Here is a 25,425-nt window from a genome sequence, read left to right as displayed (position 1 = left end):
TCTCATCAACTCCCTCTTGTTTCATTCTTTGCAATTAATTGTAAGGATGTTGTACAGTTGATTATTATTTTAATGGGTATGACTAATCAATGTCTTATAAAAACATTAGTTTAGAAATCCCAAACAGAAAGCTTTAAAGCACTACTAGTTAGTATTTACCCATTTTAATTGCAAGAATTTTCTATCTCCTTTAACTATATATATAGTTGAATACTTGGGAGCTACAAAATTGACATTATTAATTTTAACAGGACGAAGATATTTATTCATTTTTTGAGCCAGATCTTCCTTCTATTGGTGTGGGTCTTCCACGAAGCAAGGTAACATCAGATGGAGCTAAGTTTCCTGTTGAGAGGAAACCATGTTTAAAGGAACCACCAACTAAGAGCGGACCAAAGTCATCTCAAAATAAGGCAACACGAGCAGTGTCAAATTCTGAGAAGAAATCAAACAATCATATCTCCATTACACCACGAAGGGCAGCACCTGAAAAGGTTTCATGGAACGTCCTCGACCTTAAGAAAGAGAATTACTTCTCTTGTGCCATTGGACGAACTCGAACAAATGCTCGGTATACGCTTGATTCATCCGATGATGTTGTTTCATTTCTGAAGGAACTAGCTAATGCTTCTGTCCGAACGTAGAAGTGAGTCAAAATACTGCACCTTGGCACAGGGAGAAAGGATTCAGCAGAGTCCAATTCAGTGCGATCACTCTTCCACGCATTCACACATTCAGTATATTTATAACTGTTGCGTGAAAATCAGAATGTTTATCTCATACGTGTTTTACATCAGTCTGCTTATAAAATATGAGTCATCAGAACTTCATCCCACAGTTCCTAGTTGTTGAATGAATGAATGCGTGTAAAGAAAGAATCCGAATTCGGTACATCCTTCACTTCAGTCCCATTCCCAAAGACTACTAATATCTACTGGAAACGAGAATAAAGTCATAAAAAACAGAAATACACATGGAAGATTGGATATATTTTTAGAGGATAATTTATGTTTTCTCAAGAGTTTGGAACATTTTTTAATAAAATTTGTTATTTGGATAGGAAATTTTAAAACAAATTAAATTCTATAAATTTAAAACTATTAATGTTGTTTGGTGCTATTTGATATATTTTATTCAAATAAAAACATTAAAATTTAATAAATTTAGATTTCTTACATAAATAAAGTATTTATAATAAAAAAAAACATTTCAAATTTATTGCATTTGAATTTTTTGAAAATTGTGAAATTGCTTATTCAAACACTGGATATATAAGTTGTATATTAATGTTCCATTCACTTAATTTTTTTTTCTCAACTATATCTTAATTTTTAAAAAATTGAAACAATTAATAAATTGTGGTGAGTACAATATCAATACCATTAAAGGAAGTGTCAACTGATTTTTTTTTTAAATATTTTTTAATTATTTTTATTTTTATTTTTTATATTCTTTTTAAATAAAAAGTTGTTATGTATCAAAATGATATTGTGTTAGGTGACAATAACACTATAATGTGACATTAATAGTATTACGTGTCATTGCATTAATCTCTTACCTAATCATTATTTGTGAATCCCAACAACCACTATCTCCTGCTTTCTCTTACAAATTCCATAGTTGATGGTTCTTGTTAGATATCAAAGCACCCTTTTAGCTACTTGTAGATGAGTTTTCATTGATTTTGTTGTATATATACTTATAAGACAAGTAGCATACATCATATGGTAGTAACGTATATCAAACTGCCAATCAGTTGCTTATGGTATGTTTCATTCACACAATTTTTAGCTCATTCTACAACATGAAACTACTTGTTTGGCTACTGAATTGCTTTCTATCATACCAAAACTTCTCAAAACCTTTAGGCATATTTTTTTGGCATATATAAATACCAACATATCTTTGTAAGGCTTCAATCAAAAGAAAAAAAATACCTCTCCTTTTCCAAGTAAGACATATCAAAATCTCTCAGCATAGAATTTTTAAATTTAGTCATCACATGTTCATTATTGTTAGTATAAATTAAATCATCAACATAAGCATTTATAATGATAATTTTTCCTTTTTTATTTCTCTTAATGAATAAAATTTGTTCATTATCACATATTTTAAATCCTAAAATGTGTTTTAATTATAATAAACCATGCTCGTGGAACTTATTTTAATCTATATAAAACTTTATGTAATATATAAACAAAATATTTTATATCCTTATCTCATATCCTCTTAATAATCAACTTACCATAAAAAAAGCTTAACTTAACATCAAGTTAAAAAAGATGTCAGCTTTTATGTTTAGTTAGAGGATCAATGATCATTCTTATTGTATATTATTGTCACTTGCACATAAACTTTTCTATAGTCTATTCCATGTTTATGAAAATATTCTTTAGCATCCAATCAGACCTTGTGTTTATCAATTTTTCCAATCTCATCGTATTTGGTTTTGTAAACCTATTTCACTCCATCAAGTAATTTAGTGAGTGTTCACATTTGATTCTTTTCAATAGATTTGATCTCTTCATCTATGGTCAATCTCCAATTTTCACTCTTTATAGTTTTCTCATTAGATCAATTGAGACCATTAAAGTCATATGTCCCTAGTCTTCATATAGGTATATCTATATTAGTATGTATTATAAATGTTTCTATGTGAAAAAACTCAAATATAATGTATTGAACATAAGTCAATCATGTAACTATGGTTATACGGTTTTCTTTGATAAATAGCATGAATATATGTTTTATATGTCTAGTCTCATAATTGGATAGACAAACCTTGTTTATCGTAAGATAAATGAAGTATGATCTTTCTTATCTACAAGATTGGTCTTTCCATGTTTTTGTGATATTCTAAAAAAAAAGTATAGATTAAAAAAAAGATTATTGTATCTCTGGAATTAAAAGTGTCAATGGTAATTGTATGGTATATATACCGAACGATTAACATTAAAGATCGTTTGGTATATCCGCTACATCAACGATGGTCGACCAGGTTAAATGATTTTATTGATGTTAGGTCCTAAATTGGGCCAACGTTTAGGATATTGTTATTGGACCAAAATGCATCTAGTCAAAGTACGAGAGATAACACCTACAGAACGGGTGAACACCAAGCAAGAGAAGAAAGAAATCCTGAAAGCCTTTATGAAAAGATATAATGAGACTACACGACAAGTTAAGGATATCAGTCACAAATTCATCATCAACACTTTGTCTTCATGTCTAAAGGTAGGATCATTTACTGAAAGTATATATGCAAGACTGCCTAAAACCATGGAGGAAGTCTAGGAAAGAGCAGCTAAATTCATTCGCATTGAGGATATGTGAATCTCACAAAGGAAGCAGCAACAATAAGCTGATGTATGAGGGGAAAGGAAAGAAGGTAGGAGGACGCTCGACAATAATGAGCAAGGTAGGGCTCCTCGTTCAAAGAACTTTCCCCGAACGCCTAAATTTGATCATTACACAATTGTTAATGCACCCAAGGAAAAAATCCTTGAAGAAGCCCTTAGTGTTGAACTTCTTTTGGTCAGAAAGCTTCATTCACCAAAAAAATGATGATGGAGGGAAGCAGTGCCAATACCATCAAAACCTGGGACATAATATCGAAGAATGTGTAACACTCAATGATAAGATCGAAGCACTTATTCGTGTGGGTCATCTCCGTAAGTATGTGAAGGAGGAACGACCGTAGACAAGTAGCCCATCAAGAAGAAGGTCTCCTCGGAGAAGTACCGAGCAGTCGTATAGAAAAGAGGAACGAAGACACAGGCGAAGTCGCAACCACAGTCATAGCCCTAACCGCTAAGTTCGGGGGCATATCATCTAGAAAATATAATAAAGAGTCCTTCCTAACACTTGGAATGCGACTCATCTCAAGTTTACTTCTGTTGAATTTTGATGTCATGTTTTGATTAAATTCCGTTGATAAGACTTATGTGCTCAAACGTTTTGTATGAATAAAGCCAAACATTTTCAATTCAATCACAGGTTGCATGACGATATTAAGAAACTCAGGGAATGCTCTCCGAGAACCACTGGTCCTAAACCAAGCGGCGAGGAACGTTCTCCGTGAACTCCCACTCTCGTCCACAAAACTCAGGAAATGCTCTCTGAGAACCCCTAGTCCTAAATCGAGCGGTGAGGAACGTTCTCCGTGAACTCCCACTCTCGTCCACAAAACCCAGGGAACACTTATCGAGAATCCCTGGTCCTAAACTGAGTGGTGAGGAACATTCTCCGTGAACTCTCACTCCGTCCACAAAACCCAGGGAACACTTTCCGAGAACCCCTGGTCCAAAACCGAGAGGTAAGAATCATCCTCTCGTCCGTTAGGAGGTTCCTAGTGAACTCCTTGGCCAAAACCGAGATGTGAGAGACATCACTCTCGTCCACTTGAAAGTCCCTAGTGAACTCCTAGAGTCTGTTTTTTTGTGTAGAGAGGAATGAAGACTTTAAGCGCATCAAACACGTACTCCCTGACATCATAAGTCCTATAATTAACTATGGTTAACGCGAACTTGGGGGCATATGTATGGTAAATGTTTCGGTATACATTTGTGTAGGCTGAGGGACTAACATTTTCTGTTGTAATCTTCTTATCTTCTGACCTCTGAACCTTCTGCTCCAAGCACTTCAATTTCAGAATGGGGAGAGTACCTGCAAAAGACACTCCGATGCTCAAGTCAATAATTGGCGTGATTATATTGATAATATTCAATAAAAAGTGTGTCAACACCCAATTTCGTCCGGGCGAGTAAATAATAGGACTCATTTTTACTTTTGTTTTATTTTATTTTTATTTTCATTTTATTTTTATTTTACTATTTGATTTAGTTTTTTATTTTTTTTATTTATTTATTTTATTATTTGGATTTATTTTTAATTTTCGTTTGATTTTATTGTTTTTGAAAAAAAAGAAAAAAAAAGAAAAAAAACGGAAAAAAGAAAAGAAAAGGAAAAAAGAAAAGAAAAATAAAAAATGTGAAAGAAAAAAAGGGGGGACAACGGTTATGGTCGAGGGAGCACTATCCATTGATTCATCACAGAGCATCCTCGAACAGATTTTGTTCCTTACACACACTCATTTGGTCATCACCCTAGGGGATTCATTCACACAGACAACAACTCCTCTATCCCCTCACCCATTTCTCATTGGCAACTGCCTCAAATTCCCAATGGCTCACCCCCAACAAAACCATCATCATCCACGACACCTTTTTCTCCTAGAAAAAGCCTCTTCTTCGTGAGCCCTTCCATTCATCAATCCATCATCATGAAATCATCATCGCCCTTCTCAATTCATCACGCACAACACACACCCATAATTATCCCAACAGACTCACACTCACATGGCTCTTGATCCCTTTACGGACTCTCCATTCCACCACCCACATATCCATCACTTTCNCTTTATCACGTATACCACTACTCTTCCCTAATTCATTGATTAGAGATCANTTCTACCATATCACTTATAACCGAAACAGATTCACCATACACACCTGATTCATTTCTCCTTCTCCGACGCCATCATCATTATCATCATCGACAATCCTTCCCCCACCACCATGGTCTTCACCTTGCTTCTCTCGGCCTCGACAGCCATTTTCCCTTCTTGCCATTTACCCAACATTTAGTTCAATAGGCATTGTGCCTGACTCAATCCATTCACCCAGAAAACTTTAAGAGAACCAAATCCAGAGATTTCCCAAAGTCTTGATTCTTCTCAGCTACAAAGAAAGAAGAACAAACCAATATTACAGCCCAAAACCCCTCATACACAGAACCCAAACCCAATCAAAAAAACCAAGGCCGTGGCTCACTCAACAGAATTGCCAATCACTGTAGCTCTGCCTCATTCCTAACCTCGGCCTCCACCACGCTTCCAGTCAGCGTCAACTTCATTGCTGGAATCGCTGCAACTCGAGAGGCCAAGCAACAGCAGAAACCCGAGAGCCCAAACCCCTTACACATAGACCTAACATTCATCTTCCACCTGCATTAAGCAAACTCTCGGAAATCAAATCAAATCCCACGCCATTTCGTTCAAAGTTGGTCCTCTAAGGCAGCCCTGACCAATTGAAGCTGGGAAGATTGTGGTNGGCGTTGAGGTGTCGAAATGGGATTGGTGGCAGGTGGTGTCTGGTTGGAGGCCAACCCCCAACCTTAGGCCAACGCAAGCAGGAGGAGAGGGGNTGAGGTCGTCGCGGCCTGCGTTGGCTGGCCTGAAAATGGCGAGGACGTCGGCGTTGTCGTGGCTGGCCGGATAGGAACGGCGGTCGGTGGTTCGTGTGGTGGCAAAGGAACCCAATCCTGGGTGGTTGCGATTGAGAGCGAGAGAAGCAAAGAGGACGTNGTGGCCGGCCATGGTTCCGATGACGCCCNTTGTCGNCGGCGAGGTTGAGATTGGTACGAGAGTTNGTGCGGTGGCCGGCGAAAGTTGGTGTGAAGATGGTCGTGATGCAGCGAAGGTGTCTCTGGATTCTTCGCATCAGAGGAAGAAGAGACCTAGGTCCCTTGGCCGTTGCACAAATGAGGGCAAAACTAAGAAACCCCTATCAGTTAGGGTTAAATGGCCTTGGGCTGGCTATGGGCTGCATTCTCTCTGCCTGGCACCTTGCACAATGNTATTCGCACCTCCATTAAACAGAAAAGAGGCCTTGGGCCTGGTGTGGACCGCCACTGCTGTTCTCTGCACCTCCATTTCCTGTCCACAACCCCTTTCATATGGGCTGAGGTCCATTATGTTTCAAAAAAAAAGGGAAAGGAGCTTGGGCCAGCAACTACTACATGTCACCCCAATCTTCACAGCTGCACCCCTATGTTACTGGACCTGGGCCTGACTGTTTGAGTTGCACCCCTGGTTTTTATCTCTGCACCCTATTATTATTGGGCTTGGATTGTGATATTTTTATTATTGTTCTTGTTTTTATTTCTTTAGCTTTATAATTTGTTTTTATTGTTGTTCGTTAATAAAAATAAAAATAAAAAATCATAAAAAATTAAAAATCAAATAAAAATATTTTGAAAGGGTTTAAGCACACGTGCGACCGCTCGCGTAGGCCTTGTGCTGAAAACCTTTTCCCTTTTCTTTTAAAAATTAAAAAATCAACAAAAATATTTTGAAAAGGTTTAAGCACACGTGCGACCGCTCGCGTAGGCCTTGTGCTGACAACCTTTTCCCTTTTCTTTTCAAAAATTCAAAATCAACAAAAATATTTTGAAAAGGTTTAAGCACACGTGCGACCGCTCGCGTAGGCCTTGTGCTGACAACCTTTTCCCTTTTCTTTTACTAAAAAATTAAAAATCAAATAAAAATATTTTGAAAGGGTTTAAGCACACGTGCGACCGCTCGCGTAGGCCTTGTGCTAAAAACCTTTTCTCTTTCTATTTAAAAATACCAAAAAAAATACAAAAATCTTCAAAAACTAAAAACATCCTCAAACAACAATTTTTCTGAAAGAACTACGTAACCCTGATTTCTCAGTATGACTGAGAATACGTAGGAGCAAGGTCAATCCTTGTCGGGCCCAAAAAACTAAAAAATATTTTTGTTTCTTTATTTTATTGTTCTTGGGATAGTTAAATATTTTGCAAACCATATCTTTATTCGCGCATTTAATTAAAGGTACTGCCTTAGAGTTGTAGGGTGCTAATACCTTCCCTACACGTAACCGATTCCCGAACCCGAAATTCGGTTTTCGCAGACCTTGCCTTGTCATTTTATGGTTTTTTCCGTAGTTTTCCAGAATAAACTATGATGGCGACTCCAAAATCTCTTTTTCTAAACATATTATTCTCTTTTTTGGATCGTCGTTGTCCCGTCGCGATTTTTCCAGTTGCGACAAAGTGTATACTCAGAATTGGTTCAACCTTGCGTATTTGAGGTTTAGTCTTTTATTTATAGGCCATCGGTTGGACCCTAAATTAGTATATGTTCAATAAAACAAACTTACTTTTAAATCTGGTCTATTACTCATAAACAACTTCTTTATAAGTTATTAATATCTTTAGTCAATATTCTTCTTTTATTGTTTATTTTTCCAAATAATTGGTCTAATAACAATATCCTGAATACTAGCCCAATTTAGAATTTAACATGAATAAATCATTTAACCTAATTGATCATCGTTGATGTAGCAAATATGCCTAACGGTATTTAATGTTAACCGTTCTGTATATATTATATACCATACCGTAATGAGTTTGAAAATTAAAAGTTTCAAATATTTTGTGAATCAAATGATATATTTCATGATCTCTAAATAAAATAAGGTGATGGAAAGGAAGAAAAAAAAACCTAAAAAAATTGATTAGAATAATGTTTTATGATGAGATAGTCCAGATTGTTTGTCATGAAAAAAACAAAAAACTCATATTCCATACTTAAAAAATTCCCTATAAATTATGAACTCCATATAATTATGAAAAACCAAAAAACCCAACATTTTTTTTTATTACTTTATCTTAACATCAACGATCAAATTAAAAAGTTTAACTCCAAAAAAGTAGAGAAAAATACATTTGTAATTAATTAGTCAAAGAAATTAGAGGCATATATAAAATGTAGAACTCTCATAGCTTGATCCTACTTTAAGATCTAATTAGGTTAATTATAGAATAAAACATTATGAATGAAAGAAAAGTTAATTTTAATTTGTAATTTAATGTCCAAAATATTATTTTAACCATGTTTTACAAGTGACAGCAAAATTAGCGCTGACAGACACGGTTTGAATTGAATAGGGAGGAGAACCAAACGCGGGCTCTGCAATTGTAATTTATTTTATTTTCATGAAACGACTTCGTTTCAATCTCCCGCCACTCAAAAATTTAGTCGGAATTGTTTTCTCCCACCAAACCGCTCTGTTTACCCTCTCATTCCCAAATTCAAAACCCAAATCTCAGTCTTTATGTCTCTCTCAACTCAACCATTTCCAATGTCTGAATCTAAAAACCCCAAAATGCATTCCTCCGCCACTTCCCTCCGCCACCTTCCGCCGCTCAAGAGATTCCGACTCATTCAACAACAACAACAACAAACACACCAAAAACACTTTTCCGACTCTTCACCTTTACCCGCCAAAAAACGCAGAGAATCGAGAACCCCTTCTCCTCCTCCTTCTTCCATCCTTCACAACTTCTCCCTCCCCGCCAAAAAACGAGTGTGGGCCCCACACCCCAAAACTCCTCCTTCATCAAACGACATCGTTTCCCCTCCCCAAACCTCCTCTGACGACGCCGCCGCTCCCCCCTTTGATCTCAACATCGAATACAACCCTAACCTCGGAGAATCCGAAAACAACGCCGCCGACGATGACGACGGGGTTTTGTGCTGTGTGTGCCAGAGCACGGACGGGGATCCTGCGGACCCAATCGTCTTCTGCGACGGGTGCGACCTCACGGTGCACGCCTCCTGCTACGGCCACCCTTTGTCGAAGGGAGTCCCCGACGGCGACTGGTTCTGCGAACGGTGTCGTGTCGGGGAAGGCAAGAGCGGCACGCGCTGCGCGCTGTGTCCCGCGAGTGAGGGCGCGATGAAGCGCACCGCGGACGGCGCGTGGGCCCACGTGGTGTGCGCGCTGTTCGTGCCGGAGGTGTTTTTCCAGGACCCGGAAGGGAGGGAGGGGATCGACTGCTCCATGGTTCCGAGGAAGAGATGGTCGCAAAGGTGTTACCTTTGCGAGTGTTGTGACGGTTGCGGTCTGGTGTGCTCCGAGCCAAAGTGTGGGTTGGCGTTTCATGTGACATGCGCGCTGAAGGAGGAGCTTTGGATTGAGTACAAGGAAGGGAAGAAAGGGGGCACCATTGTTGCTGGCTTCTGCAAAACCCACACCCAGATATGGGAAAAGGTAAATTTCTGATTTTTATTCCTTCTTATTCTTTCACTACATCAATTCAAAATCAAGTTTAACCTAATTTAATCTTTTTTATTTTTTGTTGGTATTTTATATTCATATGATTTAACTGAAGTCCTTTTCTGACGCAGCAACAGCAATCTGGGAAGTACAAAATTGTCCCTCTTGAAGATGGAAAGTAGGAAGAATTTCTGAACTTACGTTGGTCGGTTAACCAATCTTAGGAAATTCAAAGTTTGTTATTTTGCAGATGATTTTGACTATGTTGTAATTTTAGTTTGAATAGGCTATAGGATGTGTCTTTTTGTAAGTGTTCTAAGTTTTTAGATTAAGATTGTGGACCACATTTATGATGTGTTAGCAATAATGGTTGAATTCTTATAAACTTATTTTAATTATTATATTGAAGTTTTCTCTAATTGGGGAGGCTGCGAAAAGAAAAAACTCAAATTTAATGTACTATATCTATCAAATTAGATATTAATATTTTAAAATTTATCAATTTATTAACATAAAAAAAGAATACAAAGCACGAAGGAATTACTTAAACGTTTAATTAATTCTAGTAATATGTCTAACTTATGGTTAAAAAAATAATCATATCCATTTTTTTCAACTATATAACAATGAAATTTGTGGTTCAAAATAAAGTAGTAGATCTCAAATATGCTTAAAATTTAAACTTTGACCTAGTCTTTGTTATTATTAGGATATTGTATAAAGTATGCAACCCACAGACACAACCTTGCATTCAGTTTCTAGTTTAATTTAATCTCTTACCATTGATCTATTGCTTTTATAAGGTAACATAAATCACCGTAGAAAATGTATGACATAAAATAATTAAAATTTTAACACTATTAAAGAAAAATGTTATGTTCTTCTAGTAGGTTAATTAGATACAAAAGAAAAAGATACAAAATATACATACAATTCCCCAACATTGATATATATTTTTCCTTGCATCAATCTATTATTAACGGCCAAAATTACAATATGATTAATAACATTGATTATATGTATACACGTATTACTACATTTTATCATTTACATAAAATACCAGCAAACTTTAACTTCTTTACTTTATTTACAAATAATCTATACCATAAACGACTTACTTCTCTCTCTCTATATATATACATTACATAGACACGAGTGTAATTTTATTATCCATTACAACTTAGCATATAACATTTTATTATCATTTATGGTAAAAGATGAAATAAATCAATAAAAATTTGACAATTTTCTTTTTAATTCATGTTATCTAATGTGAGTAAGTATTAAAACAAATGTTAAAATTATCTATTTAAATTTGGTGAATGTTACAGGGCTCCCACAATCTAAAATAGTTTGTTGATAATAAAAATGATATACTATTCAGTACATAATACATCAACAACTAAGAAATGGAAACTCAAAAATGATATAAAGAATAATATTAAAGAAGCTGCTGTTAAGAGTTTAAGATGGAAGTCCGATTTTAAATAAAAACTTGTAAGGGAAGATGATTAATATATTAGTTAAAATATTTATAAATTTATTATTTATGATTTTGAGTTAAAAATATACAAAAATAAATAAATTTTATGTCTAAATTGACCTTACTAAATCCATTTATATATTATAAATTAACCTTATATTTAATTAATTTAATTAATGTAAAATTTCTAATGTAAGGTCTTAGAAAAAACATAACTTAAGAGTTTCTCAGTTTTTCTCATTTTCTGAAGCATCATTTCTTCTTCAAAGCTTTCTTCCTCTTTGTTCTATCTTCTCTCCCTCCTATTCCTAAGCCTTAACAAATATCCTTTTGATCAGAAGTTTCCTAGGCAATCAGGGCTTCAAGAGCAACACTTCCAACCGATCAAATTTGGTTTTCTTCAACTGGTAAGTTAAATCCCCTTTTCCTGTTCACTCTAGGGTTGTAAGCATGCAATAAATGTGATTGCATGTAGCCCATTTCTCATTCCTTCAATTTTTAGCTTCTCCTAGGTTCTAAAATTGTTATTCTATCATTAATTAATAATCCATAGGTATTGTTAAGGTTTCCCTAGGACGCGAAACAATGTTGATCATCATTGAGCTAGGCTCTTTGCACTAGAGGTAAGGGAAGCTAGGATTTTATTTCTGATTTGTGAATTATGAAGCTGGGTCTTTGATCTCTGTTTGGAAAATTTAGTAATGCATGAGTTAGGGTTGTGTTTTGAGGTATAAAGTGTTATATGTATGAAATTGTTTGATATTTCACTGCTGTTGGACTGAAATTTGACCATTTATGCATGAGATCATGTGCTGCTTGATTTCTAGTTATGATTCTGTTAATTGTTACTTATGAATTAGTGTAGATATGATGGAATGCTAAATTTGAGTATGGGATGAGGTAGATTCTGTTATACAGGTCAAAAGTTATGTGAATTAAGATGTTTTAGGTTATTTTAAGGGAATTGGAGTGATCAAATTTAGAATTTAGTGTTATAGATGGATTTGGTCAGTTTAGACACCTTAGGTAAGTAAATTGAGACTTGTTACAAGTGTTAAAATGATCAAAAACACGTTTTAAATGGTAAATTTAATTTTAGACCTCTAAGTTGATGAAATTGAGGTTTTAGAGAGTAATTTGGTGCATAATCACTTTGTAATGATGTTCTGGATGTCTAGAATTATTTAAACAAGTCAAAATTATGTATATAAGATGTTCTAGGATCATTAGAAGTTGGGAAAAAGGTCTAGAACGAGTTCTGGGGTGTTGGGTTGCCAAAATCTATAGAATTTAGCTTCCCCTGCAGACAAATTCGCTTAGCGCACAAGGGGGGTGCGCTAAGCGAATTATGTGTGGCAGATTATTTTTGATGTTTTTTACGTTTTGGGAGTTTCAAACGTCCGTTTTGGACGTTCTTTAAGTCGTTCTGGGGTTTTTTGATCATTCCGGATCCATTGGTGTGGGTCTCCAAGCTTTTTAAATTACTTTAAGTGTGGGTAATAATATGCTATAAAGAAATTTGTGTTAATAAGTGATGTTTCTATGAAAATATGTAATGTATGAGTTGTTTTTATGACATGACTAAGGAATGATTGTGCAACATGATTAAGTGTATGATGTATTGTGTTGTGAATTATAGTTTGAAAGCATGTATGCACAAAGTATGTGATTTATGTAAGTGTAACAAAGTGGTGGTCGGTGTAATTGTAACAAGTATGGTTGATGGACGTAATTCCATGATCCTCAAGGGAGGTTACATGGTGGTGCCCTGTGGTTTATCCTAACATTCTAATGATCATCCAAGCTCAAGTAGAGAATGATGAGTCATGTGGTGAGAATAGTAGGAGGTCCTAATCTTGGATGCTTCTAGTATGGCCTAAGATGAGTGATAACGGACTTACACTTGTGTGTGTGGTAGGGTTTAACCCATAGCAATGACTTTGCAAAGCAGTAGAGGCCACCACAAGTGCACAAACCCTTGGAACTTGACATTTCATACTAGTTCGAATGGTCAAATCACGTGATCGATCCTTAGTACCAATAAAATGCATTTGATCATAGTCTGTATTGTGTTATGGTCCTTGTATGCTTGATATACTTGATTGATAACATGCTTTTTATACCTAGCTTACCCTTGTTTGTTTGTCTCTGTCTTGTATGTTGTATTTTCTCTTTACGATGATCATCCACTTAGATGTGAGCAAAGATAGATGAGATGTCTCTAGAGCAAACTTTGGAGGGAGATGATGCAGCCCCTACCTTTTAGGCTTCTTCCTAAATGTTGTCTTTATTTTGAAATATTCTTATTTTGTAAAGTTTTAAATTTCTGACCTCTGTTGAGATGACTGTAAATCCTATACTTCATTATAAAAGTTTCTATCTGTTTTATAATTCCATATGTATCCTTAAATTGTCCTGTCATATTATAATGTTTAGTCATTCTATATTATATAATTTTATATAATTTTTGGAATGTCATATCTAATAACGTTAACCATTTTTTATATAAGTTTTACATTTCACGCAAATCTATCCTTACTAATTCTCGTATACATTAAATAAACACAACCGACTAGAAGAGAAAGAAGGAGGAGTGATGGAAAAGGAGAAGCTTTCGAAAAACCGAAAAAGAGATCATTTTGAATAAAAAAGGAAAATCCATTTTAAAGTTCTGTGCATTTCCACGTCACTTTTTTGCATATTTGAAATTAATTGAAATGGACTAACACCTTTTTAACACGTGTGTTTTGAAAAAGTTGTTAAAAAGAAAATTGTTAATATATGACGGCGGTACGATAAGAGTGAATTGAATTAGGTCTTTTACTCACATCAGATTATGATTATATGACATATAGACCGACAAAATTTCGATTTGATGGAGTAAACGAATTCCACAAATATATCGAAATAAAAAGTTTATGATTGAAATACTTAAGGTACAAGCAATGTTTCGGATAAATCATGTTTGACTTTTACTCGTCACCACGTACGGCAATACCTCCAACAACTCTATAAATACCTTCCTCTTCCGACATCAAAAACCACACACACCATTACAGAACAGGCAAACCTTAACTCACATACGGTGTTCCGAGAACAGAGTTTAACCATGTCGGTGAAGTTGTTCGCTGCCGTTTCTCTTGCAGTGTGGCTTTTGACGGCCACATCAACACTGTCCCAATCCAACCGGTACGTGGTGGACACAAACGGCGACCATCTGGAAAGCGACGAGGAATACTACATCAGACCAGCCATAACAGACAACGGTGGCCGTTTCACCTTGATCAACAGGAACCAGTCGTGCCCTTTGTACGTAGGCCTCGAAAACACGGACTTACCACAGGGATACCCTGTGAGATTCACCCCTTTTGCCAACGACGAGGATGATGATGAAGTGAAGGTGAATAGGGACCTGAAAGTGGAGTTCGTGGAAGTTTCTTCGACGTGTGTGCAATCGACTGAATGGAGGTTGGGTGAGAATGACACCAGAAGTGGAAGAAGGCTTATCGTGACTGGTCGTGATGATGGAATATCAAGTGCTAGAAACTATTTCAGAATCGAGGAAACAGAGAATGCGAATATCTATAACATTGCGTGGTGCCCTACTGAAGTGTGCCCTACTTGCAGGTTCATTTGTGGAACTGGTGGAATTCTTCGTGAAAATGGCCAGATTTTGTTTGCCTTGGATGGTTCTGCTCTCCCAGTCGTCTTCCAGAAAAAGGATGATTGATTTCAAGCTTCAAGAATAAACAACTTCTCTTTGTTCATGTCATAACCTACCATCCATTTTTACGTATATTGCCTGAAATAAAGATCCTTTTCTTTCTTCGTCTGTAAAATAAAACTCTAAACTGTTATGTTAAGAGTATGTAATTCATTCATCATTTATGTTGTTATATGATAATGTTATTATTCTCATTCTAATTTTTTAGTTTTTTTTTTATAAGATTACGATACTTTAACAACTTTTTTACGTATAACTGTTTTATTGATTTATATATTTGAAATGAATCAATTAAAAATTGTCGTGTAAACGATAATTATAAAAAAATAGAATTGTACAAAAAAGATGGTTTAAGATAATTTTTCTATTTCATATATGGACACACAAATTTCTTACATTTTTTTTATTTTTTAAATTATAAAAATTTATATTTTTTATAATTATTTTATCTTTATAATATATTTTTTGAATGTAAATTTGTCTCATTTTATATTATATTTTAGAAAACATCATATTCCTATACTAAAGACATTAGCTTTTTCAAATAATGAAAATTTAAGATGAATATTAGTTACCATTAGTTATCTTTCCACTCTCATTATAAGTTTAAATAATTTGTAGTAAGTTCATAAATTTGTTTTGTATTATTTTATTCTTATAAATATGTGAATTCAGTAATTCGATTGATTTTTTTTCTTGTGTTAATTAAATAATATAAGTAATTATGTGATATGTTATTATGTTTGTAAATATATATGAGTAGTTGATAACATATAAACGCGGCTAATTAAATAAAATATACTTTAGAAATTGAATGATTGCGACGAAAAATTACTAAAATTTATCGGAGATACCAATTTTAATAGAAAAATATAAAATTTATTTTAGCCCTTTATTATATTAGATACTTTTCTTTTCTTTCGACCCACCCATATGTTATGGAGTTCTTTACAAAATTGTTATTGTACTTTTAAAATCAATTATTGTTAAAATGATGTTAATACCTTTTATAAAATCTTATTTTTGCACATTGTATTGTAATAATAAGATTATAATTAAGTTGTATTTATCTTCTTATATTTTTTGTTTGGTAGATCCTACGAAATTCGTATAAGTTTATCTGTTGAAATTATGGGGTTTTGAATATTGTAAATCACATGACGTTATGTTTTGAATATTTTAGTTTGAAATTTTATTTTGAAGTGGCGTATTTAGAAAGGAAGAAGAAAAGTAAGATGTAGTTAGCTCATAAAGGAACTACTACCACATACCAATATTCAATGAAATAAATTACAGGATACGACTGTTAGCAACGCTATACACTATCAAAATAGACTTAACTAAATTCGGATTCTACTAACATAACTTAATTCTAGACAATAATTTCAACTTAGATTTTATAATTTCTTTTACAATTTTTTTATAATTATTTTCGTTTCAACAAACTAATAAAATAATGAAATATAATTTGTTGTCAAAAAATTATTAAAAAAACTTTTAAAATATCATGGTCCAAATTTGTTGATCCTAATATTAATAGTTTTTGACAATAAAACTGTGTCATTATTTTATTAATTTATTTAAATTTATTTTTAAAAAATATTTAAAACAGACCAATATGATAATAAAAAAATGTCATTAAAATAACTTTTTCGTTTTGTGATTAGAAATACTGTTCCATCTTGACGGCCAGACGCAGACGAATAATTCTGGCTATTACAAATAGATTGCTTTCAAAAGCCGTCATGCTTGTGTTTGGTTTCAGAATTCTTATATTTTCTAGTTTGTGAGCAAAAAAGTTTATCTAAAATAATTGCCAGCATACATATCATTACACCAGTATAGTTTCTAGCAAAGAACCTCTCATCTATGAATGGGATAGGATACTTCGGTTCATGTATTCGTAGACTATTTTATATGCTACCATATGTCACAACATCACATTTAGAAAATATTTCAATGTCCTATAATTTTTTTATTAAGTGCTAAAAACAATTATGTATGACATGATTATGTTTCATTTCAAAATTATTTAATGCACAACAAATTTTGTTTGATAAACAATATTATGCAATCTTAGTTTATCTTTAATAAAACACAAATCTTCTCATATGATAAAAGAATAATTCATACCAAAATAAAAAAGTAAAATGTTATTCTATGTTGAAAGTAATCTATCTCTTTTGTTTGACAAAAGAAATGGTTAAAAAATTGACGATATTTATGTTTTTTTACTAAATCCCTAAACAAAACATTGACGATTTTGCAAGAATGATCTATTTCATAATGTACTATATTTTAAGATGAATAAAGGGATTGTGCATTGGCCAATCTAACTATTGAGATATTGCATAAAGAAGAAAGAAACATTTATTGCGACATGAATGCACTAAAAGTATCCATCACTATCAAACTCTTTAGACAAAAGAAAATACATTTAAAAGAGTTGAAGTTGCTCAATGGCCAGTAATAATTCTATAACAACTAATTTTTTCAAAAGTCCATATAAAGTCATTCAAAAAGAAGAATAAAGCAAACATTTGCATATTGCCAAAATACTACTAAATTTCCAAGGCCAATAAAAGTTTCAAAAGGAACACTACTGCTGTTCAACTCAACAAGCTAAAAGAAAGAAACCATCAATCTTACATACATCAACAAATGACTATTGACTAGTGATTTGTTGGCTTGGGAATTATCCAATTTCTTTATCATAGGCAAAAGTGACTATTTGACAAAGAATACTCAATTATATTTGTAAGACTCGAGAAAATGTAAGACTTATGAATAATACTATAATAAGACTTGAGTATGTTTTATTAGATTTTGTGTAAGTTCATAAAATGTTGTGTAGCTCACTTGATGATAGCTCTTTGATAAGTGACCATGTGTTCAAGGTCGTATTAGAAAATAAAATTTCATGTTATTTATTTATTTTGTTGATATAAGTGGAACACATAATCATATGGTTGTAAAATTTGTGATGACTGAATGTGATGTGTTGGCATATTAGAAGAAAGGTTTATGAGAAACTTTTGTTTTATTGTATTTATAATTTTGCCTAAGGGCAAAAATGTCTTTCTCCCCTTTGTGTTTTGAGGTACACAAATTATAAATCGGGGTGTAGGATGTAAATGTCTACACTTGAAATAAAATAAGTTGAAAAAAAAAATTTGGAATAACAATTATGTTTTAAAATTGGTTTAGATATTACAAGAAACATTATCTAGGCAGTTACTTTTAGGTTATAATAGATTATAATTTAAAAAAAGATAGACATGAGAAAGAGAGCAGGTTATAATAGAATTACTAATCGTACAAATATCTAGTATTACATGAGTCCCTTAGGAATTATACTTGTTGTTACCATGCTTTATTATTTGAACGATTTGGTACACTTGTCAATGAGTTAATGCCCTATATGGGTCAAATGGGACGTCACCGAGCCTTGGAACAGACTTAGGAGGCTCCAGTGACCCTGTTTGTGACGATGGTGGCAAGTGGGTCTTGTTGGAACTAGGCGCGTAGACTACACACGCCGGCGACATTGGTGGCGTGTGGAGGCTTCTTTCTCTGAGCGACTTCTGGTGTTGTGTTCGTCAAAGTTGGGCGCACCTTTATACCCTATCAACAACCCCAGTCGGCTACGACGGCAGTCGCAGTGGTTAGACAACGTTGGCGGTGGCTACTATTGCAGAGGAAACGGAGCCTCCAAGATCGGAAACTCTGACACCAAGTTGAAAATAATCATAATGGGAAATATGGAAACAAAAATAATCTAGAAAATTATACATCTATTTTCTCTCATTAGAAAGATTCTATAAATATCTTCTTTAATTAAGAAGATATTTCCTCTAATTACAACACTTTGGTACTTGTCAAACTTACAAAGATTTTGTTAGATATCCTTTCATGGAAGCTAATGTTGCTAGTGATCATTAGGTAATTAATCATGAAATTAACCTCAGTCTGACAAGAAAGCAGGAGAACCTGAGCATGGAATTTTTTCATGCTACCTTTGGAAGAGAAATAGAAGTACACTATGGTTCCAGGTACACACTCTAGTTTTGCAAAATCATGAGTAGTGAGATACAACTACATGGTATAGTTCGAAGTAAGGCATGCTGCACACATGCAAGCACTTCTTAAGTCGGAAAAATGATTGAGAAATTGGAACTGAGAAAATAAGAACATGAACGAATGTTTAGAATATAGATCTTCGAAATATGAACTTCAATCCAAAATGAAAGAGATGGTTGATCAAAGTTTGGACATATTTTAAGTGAATTGAATGCTTTGACAAAAGCAAAAACAATGAGAAGCTGCCTTGGAGGCTGAAAAGGAACAGAAAGAAGAATTTCTGCAGTAAGTGATGAGCTCAAACAAGTTATTCACAAGTCAAAACTAGCTCAAGTATAAGCTGCATGAACTTAGGTTGGCTTACAAGAGAGGAAAGACTACAAAAGCTTCTCTATTTCCATTCAATAATTATAAAAATGTCAGGTAATTGATATCTTTCTTTTTGGCATAAGGATTTAAAGGCAATACATCACAACATTTTCACTAAAGACTGAAAAATAACTTCCACCATGCAGGAGGCTACAAACTTCAAGTTCATGTGCTAAGAATAATCAACACTCTTCTTTAAAATTATGCAGGTCATCAACTCACTTTTGTTAAGGTTGATGCTCTCTAGACAAAACCTTTGAAAATGTTCTTTTAACTTTTTTTTTTCATAACATTTTTACAATGAACAATGATATTTTGACAACTCTTTTTTAACAATTTTTTGACAACAGACATGTTATTATTTTACTAATTTGTTTAAATTTATGTTTAAAAAAATATTTGAAACGGACGAATATCATAGACTGTCATGTATGCGTTGTCAAAAAAGAGTTGTTAAAAAGACTTTTTCCTTTTACAATTAGTTCGTTTCAAATATTCTTTTAAAAATAAAATCAAACAAGTCAATAAAATAGTGACACATGACCTAATGTCAAAAGATTGTTAAAAAAGTTGTTAAAGTGTCAGGGTCTTTAAATATATGAATAATAATATCATCACATACTTTTACATTCATTTGACACATATTACAAAGATAAAATGGTCTAAAAATTTAAATTTTTATATTATTTCAAGAAAAAAGAAAGTAAAAATAAATAAAAATAATATCAAAGTAAAACATTTAGATGTATCAAAAAATTATTAATCTAAAAATATACTTCAAGAACGATAAACATTATTATGCACGTCAACATAACAACATTTTACTTTTAATTCTTTAACAATTTTATCATATTACTTATTAATTTTCTCGGAAAAAACTAAATTACTTTTTAAAAATTGAAACCAATTTCAATTTATTATTTTTACGTTTACATTTAAAACTCGCCCAAGTTTAATGTTTTTATAAACTATTTTTTTTTTGACTAAATTACATTTTTAGTTCCCTGTTTTCTTTCTTATACTTTAATTCTTGAAATTTTAGAAATCTATAATTTTACTCTAATATTCGATTTCGTTTTCTTCATCTTGGCACCAGTAATTTTTCTTCGTTTTTCATTCTTCTAAATTTTGAAATTATTATTTTTAATTTTATAAAATAAATGGATTTTCACATTAGTTTCTATAAGTCGTATCTTTTTAGTTTTCAATCTTCAAAAATTTGAAATTCTTATTTGTTTTATCAACAATAATTTTAAATTAGATAAATAAACTTTTTTTAGAAATCTTAAAAATATATTAGAGCATTACATGAATATTAGTAAGAGTTTTCATAATTTGTGTTCTATTACCTTGTTTTATATGTTTACACTGAACAACCAAACGATACTGAAGATATAGATTTTTGTTTGCGCAGATTCTTGTCTTCCCTGTTATCTCTGTTACAATACAACAGAAAAAACAAGTCTTTCTGTATCTTCAGTTTTGTTCCAGCAATAATGGATTTGATGTTCCCTTTGAAACCGCACAGTGTTATTCTCAAAGCACCACTCTTTTCTTCTCTGTCGTTCCCTCTTCCTCTCAGGTTCCGTGCTGTCACCGCTTTCAAGCATGTAAATATTCAATGCGAGCTTGAAGGTCGACCCAATGGTGCTCTCTCCGGTGGTGATTTCGACCCTCGCTTCATTGATAGGGTATGCCCCATTTTGCTGTTGTTGTTACGAACACTTTTGCTTTTATGGGCTCTGGTTATATTTCATTCACGAAGGCTTCACTTTCTCTTTGAAGTGAGTGTTGCGTTTGTGCTCTTGCTGGTACTTTCACTTATGGATAAAAATATCACTTTTTTAGGATTTTTTCTTTGTGGTTTTTATTGTCTGTTTATACATACCCTGAAAGAGATTTTTATTTGTTTCTTCATTGTACTATTTCTAGTTGTATTACTAAGTGCTTGGTTCAGTGGCTGTTGTATATGTGTTTGATGTTATGCTGTGGGTGTGTTGCTTTACCTTGAGATAGAGAAATTGGACTAACAAAATTCTAGGTTTTGAAGGACATTTCATAAGACATTGCCTTAGGGCTTACTTGAATTTGGTGGGGGGTTTGATTACTTTGTATATATAGTTTCTGGAAATCTCTAGCCATGTAGGTGGGATCGGGGACAACAATTACTAAAATGTGTTGAGACAAGTTTTGTTTGCATTTTGTGACATTCTCTATTGAGCTATATTAGAGTATAGTTAGTCTGCAAAAATATATTTTTCTTTTCTATTTTTTTACAACAGTGTATCGGTATAACTGCCACTATAGTAGTACAGCTTTCTCTTCTAACCTCTTAACTAACTTTAAGTTAGGTTTTTAGAGCTTATATACTTGATTGTACTCAGTACACTTGGGGTTAAAATTTCATTTTACACGAATTCTAAATCTCTTCTTCATTCTCTCTTTAAACCGTAATGACACCAAATTCAAAGTCAGCTATGAAAGATGAATTTGTATGACGTTGTTCATTTTCCTCTAAAAGAAGGGGAGAGGAGTATGCATCTGGAAATTCTGATATCCTTGCAAAGAAAATATTTTGACTTATGAAATGTGCCTTGTGATTTTATCATTTTCTTAATATGGTTCTTAAATCAGCCACAGATACCATGGTCTCAGTTGGTCTTCACCATGGAGCTTTGTTTTACACCATGCTCTTTTTATTTCCTCATTTAGTCAATTACCCTGCTTTCACTTCCATTCATTCCTTCTTGGTCTCTTCTGTGCCTTCCCATTCTGTAGATGACATGGGGAACTAGGAAGTTGGTGATGATAGTAGTGATGGCTGGTCTTGTTGCTTGTGGGTATGGTTAGGCTTAAGAAATAAAAGCTAAGAAGAGAACTAATCAAAATGTCCGAAACCTCATAACAACATCAATTTTGTAATGTCATCTCATCGTGCTGTTAGTGGGGTTTGTTGAATAGTGCTAGAAGGAATTCAGTGAATTCGTGCTTATCAAGAATTGTTGTTTAATAGAAGAGACATGATACTCCAAAAGAATGATGTATAAGAGTTATTCTACCTGGGGTATGATGTTTGTGATATTTTATTGTTTCTAGATATTTTTGACATCTAATTCAATCCACCTTTCAGATAGATATGTGTGTGTGTATATATATATATATATTTTGTTCAGCGAAAATATGTGTAGATATATAATAGAGGGATAGGTATAATGATATAGAAAATCTCACCATATCATCTTTTATGCACTTTCCCTTATCTCAATACTAATGGAAGTATACTGGTCCTTTAGATTCATTTAGCATGTCAGTTCAAGGATATATGGTTCCATATTTGTTACAAACTGATGACTTTGTTAAGAAATGGACTTTAAGCCTAGTTCCGTCTTACAAAGTCGACTTGTAAGGTGAGATTTGTATCCATTTATATACTAGAAATTGGTTTTATCTTTAATTGATGTGGGACTTTCAACACACTTTTCTCATGTCGAAACATATACATCTCGAGCATGAGACTTGACATTAATGGGTGGTCTAATAACGACCTGATAGAGGGTAGAACAATAAACTCAATAGACAACAAACTTTATTAGGGTAGGCTCTAACCCATGGCTCTAATATCATGTTAAGAAGTGGATTTTAAGTTTAATTCAATCTTACAAAACCGGCTTGTAAGGTGATGTCTATAGTCACTTATAGCTATAAAGTTGACCTTGTTTTTAATCGATGTTGGATTTTCAACAAACTTAAATATGGTTTTAGTCCATGTGAGATAATTGACTTTTGGTTTTGGTCCCTGTAAAAGTTCTTTGTTTTTAGTCCCTCTAAAATTGAAAATAATTACTTTTGATCCCTGGTATTATGACACTAATTAACTACTTATGTGTTGAACAAAAGGTTAAGTCACCATTCCAAGTGACACATACTACTATTGTGATGTAATATTAGCATGCAACACGTAAAAGAATATCTTAAGATTCTTAAAATAAATGATATTTATCTATCTTAAAATGAAATTTATGCATTAATAATGGTGATTTGGAATTTTTGAGGGATGAAATTCAGAGAAATACTGTATAAGGACTAAACACTAAAACTCACATTTTATAAGGACTAAAATCAGTGCTTTCAAATTTTATAGGGATGCAAAATAAAGAAACACATTTTTTAGGGAACCAAAATCAAGATATACTAATAATATTGGGACTAAAAACATATTTAAGCCAAAATTGATTTTAGGTTACTATTCTGATGAAATAATATTGTCAGTCGCATTCATAAAATTAGTATTTTATTCTTCTACTAGGGTTTCTCCTTAGGTATAAATTGTTGATGAGATATGTTTCTAATTTTAAGTGTATTCAATCTGACAACAAATTTCCATTCTAGCAAAAAGCACTAGAAGCAGCAATGAATGATATAAACAGCTCCTTTGGAAAGGGAAGTGTTACAAGACTGGGCAGTGCTGGTGGAGCTTTGGTGTATGCATTTTCTCCACATATATGTTCTCTATCTCACCTAAATTGTTGAGAAACATCAGTTTATATACCCTGTCACTATTTTCTGTGAATCAAACGGCATGACAGATTTTGTATTTCATCTTGAATGTTTGCAGTGAAACTTTTCCCAGTGGTTGTTTGACCTTGGACTGTGCTTTAGGTGGTGGTCTTCCTAAAGGAAGAATTGTAGAGGTATTGCCTCTATACATCTTGTTCATTTCTTTTTGTGATCATATAACCTACTAACATATTTTGATTAGGAAGAATGAGATATATATTTATTGTCAGGGTTAGGATTTCATTTAAATTTGGGCATGTGTTAGACAGCAAGATACAAATGGGATTTTCACACTTGCTCTCCCATCCACGTATACAGTTAATTAGTAGAAACAAACAATGCGTAAAAGTGTATTATAAATGTAACAACCCAAAAATTCTATAACAAACATCTAATAGTGCTTAATTATCATATGGTCCCTGCAGCATTAATAATTATGTGTGAACTATTTCACATTACAATTCTTAATAACAAAACTGAGTTTTTTGTAAAATGAACTTTATAATAGAAACCCTATTAACAATTTAACCTTTATTAAAAAAATATTCATGTGTTGTTTTATTAAAAGAGTAGAAAGGACGGCAGATTTTGAGTAGCATCAAAATGGACAATTCCTAGTGTGAAAGGATTAGACTCCTTTGCGCACAAATTTTTCTTTTGAAATCCAATAAACTCAGGGGAGAATACAACTCTTTCGTTTCTGTGATTACAGAAAACCTGACAGAATGTATTAAATTTCTTTAACAAATTTCTTTTCTTTTTCCTGAGAATTATGCACATTTTTAATGGATTAATTAATTATCTTGTTCTAGTGATTGCAATCTAACTCAAAATTCATGCAAAACATCCAATTGTCATTCATATTGTTAGATATATTGTGTTTTATGTTAATTAGGGAAACATAGACTTTTGATATTGTTTGATATTGGTAGATATTGTTGATATTGTTTTTAACAATATTTTCTATTTCCCATAGTTATGTTTGGTTGCCATATATACTTGTATCATTCTTCATAATAAATATATTACCCTATGTATGTTTTAGACACAAGGGAGAATAATCTTATACCTAGTTTTACTATATTCAATACATATCTTTTTCCTCAAGCAAGATATTTATTTACTCCCTTTCCACATCTTTGGATGTGCATGCTTTATTCATGACCATACTTTAGGAAAAGATGAGATGGCTGCCAAATCCCTTAAATGTCTGATAGGAGGCTAAAGGTATATGTGAGAAGAAACAGACGAGAGTAAGTAGTTAGTTAGTTAGTGGTCAGTAGCCTAACTGTTTTATCAGTTAGGAAGGGGGATGTATCAATTAGGAGGTCAAACTTGTATAAATA

General features: G+C 33.2%; 4 protein-coding genes across 7 annotated transcripts in view; all 4 read left to right on the top strand.

The window, feature by feature from the left end:
• The window catches only part of LOC106756262 (alpha,alpha-trehalose-phosphate synthase [UDP-forming] 1), a 30,479-nt gene extending 29,642 nt beyond the window's left edge, over window positions 1–837 (top strand). For all 3 annotated transcript variants that reach the window (XM_022778781.1, XM_014638608.2, XM_014638606.2), the window contains exon 18: window positions 252–837. In XM_022778781.1, coding sequence (XP_022634502.1) covers window positions 252–644 — 393 coding nt within the window. In that variant the 3' untranslated portion in view covers window positions 645–837. The remainder of the gene's footprint in view (window positions 1–251) is intronic.
• A 7,890-nt stretch (window positions 838–8,727) lies between these two features.
• On the top strand, window positions 8,728–10,285 carry LOC106755637 (protein AF-10). Of its 2 annotated transcripts, none has more exons than XM_014637824.2 (2): window positions 8,728–9,860; window positions 10,004–10,285. In XM_014637824.2, the coding sequence occupies exons 1-2, from the start codon at window positions 8,922–8,924 to the stop codon at window positions 10,046–10,048; spliced, it is 984 nt and encodes a 327-aa protein (XP_014493310.1). In that variant the 5' UTR covers window positions 8,728–8,921; the 3' UTR covers window positions 10,049–10,285. The 2 variants fall into 2 exon arrangements, with proteins under 2 accessions (XP_014493310.1, XP_014493309.1); XM_014637823.2 differs by having other exon boundaries at window positions 8,732–9,860; window positions 9,998–10,285.
• Window positions 10,286–14,372: 4,087 nt separating this feature from the next.
• LOC106755731 (endogenous alpha-amylase/subtilisin inhibitor) lies at window positions 14,373–15,273 on the top strand. The gene has a single exon (XM_014637941.2). The coding sequence runs from the start codon at window positions 14,459–14,461 to the stop codon at window positions 15,077–15,079; it is 621 nt and encodes a 206-aa protein (XP_014493427.1). The 5' UTR covers window positions 14,373–14,458; the 3' UTR covers window positions 15,080–15,273.
• A 5,618-nt stretch (window positions 15,274–20,891) lies between these two features.
• LOC106755202 (DNA repair protein recA homolog 1, chloroplastic) overlaps window positions 20,892–25,425 on the top strand; it is a 17,102-nt gene continuing 12,568 nt past the window's right edge. The window contains exons 1-3 of the mRNA XM_014637318.2: window positions 20,892–21,213; window positions 23,912–24,003; window positions 24,138–24,213. Coding sequence (XP_014492804.1) covers window positions 21,019–21,213; window positions 23,912–24,003; window positions 24,138–24,213 — 363 coding nt within the window. The 5' untranslated portion in view covers window positions 20,892–21,018. The remainder of the gene's footprint in view (window positions 21,214–23,911; window positions 24,004–24,137; window positions 24,214–25,425) is intronic.

The sequence above is a fragment of the Vigna radiata genome, chromosome 2, assembly GCF_000741045.1.
Source record: "Vigna radiata var. radiata cultivar VC1973A chromosome 2, Vradiata_ver6, whole genome shotgun sequence".
Taxonomy (NCBI): domain Eukaryota; kingdom Viridiplantae; phylum Streptophyta; class Magnoliopsida; order Fabales; family Fabaceae; genus Vigna; species Vigna radiata.
Note: the sequence above shows the minus strand (reverse complement) of the source record. Positions and strands in the feature narration are given on the sequence as shown.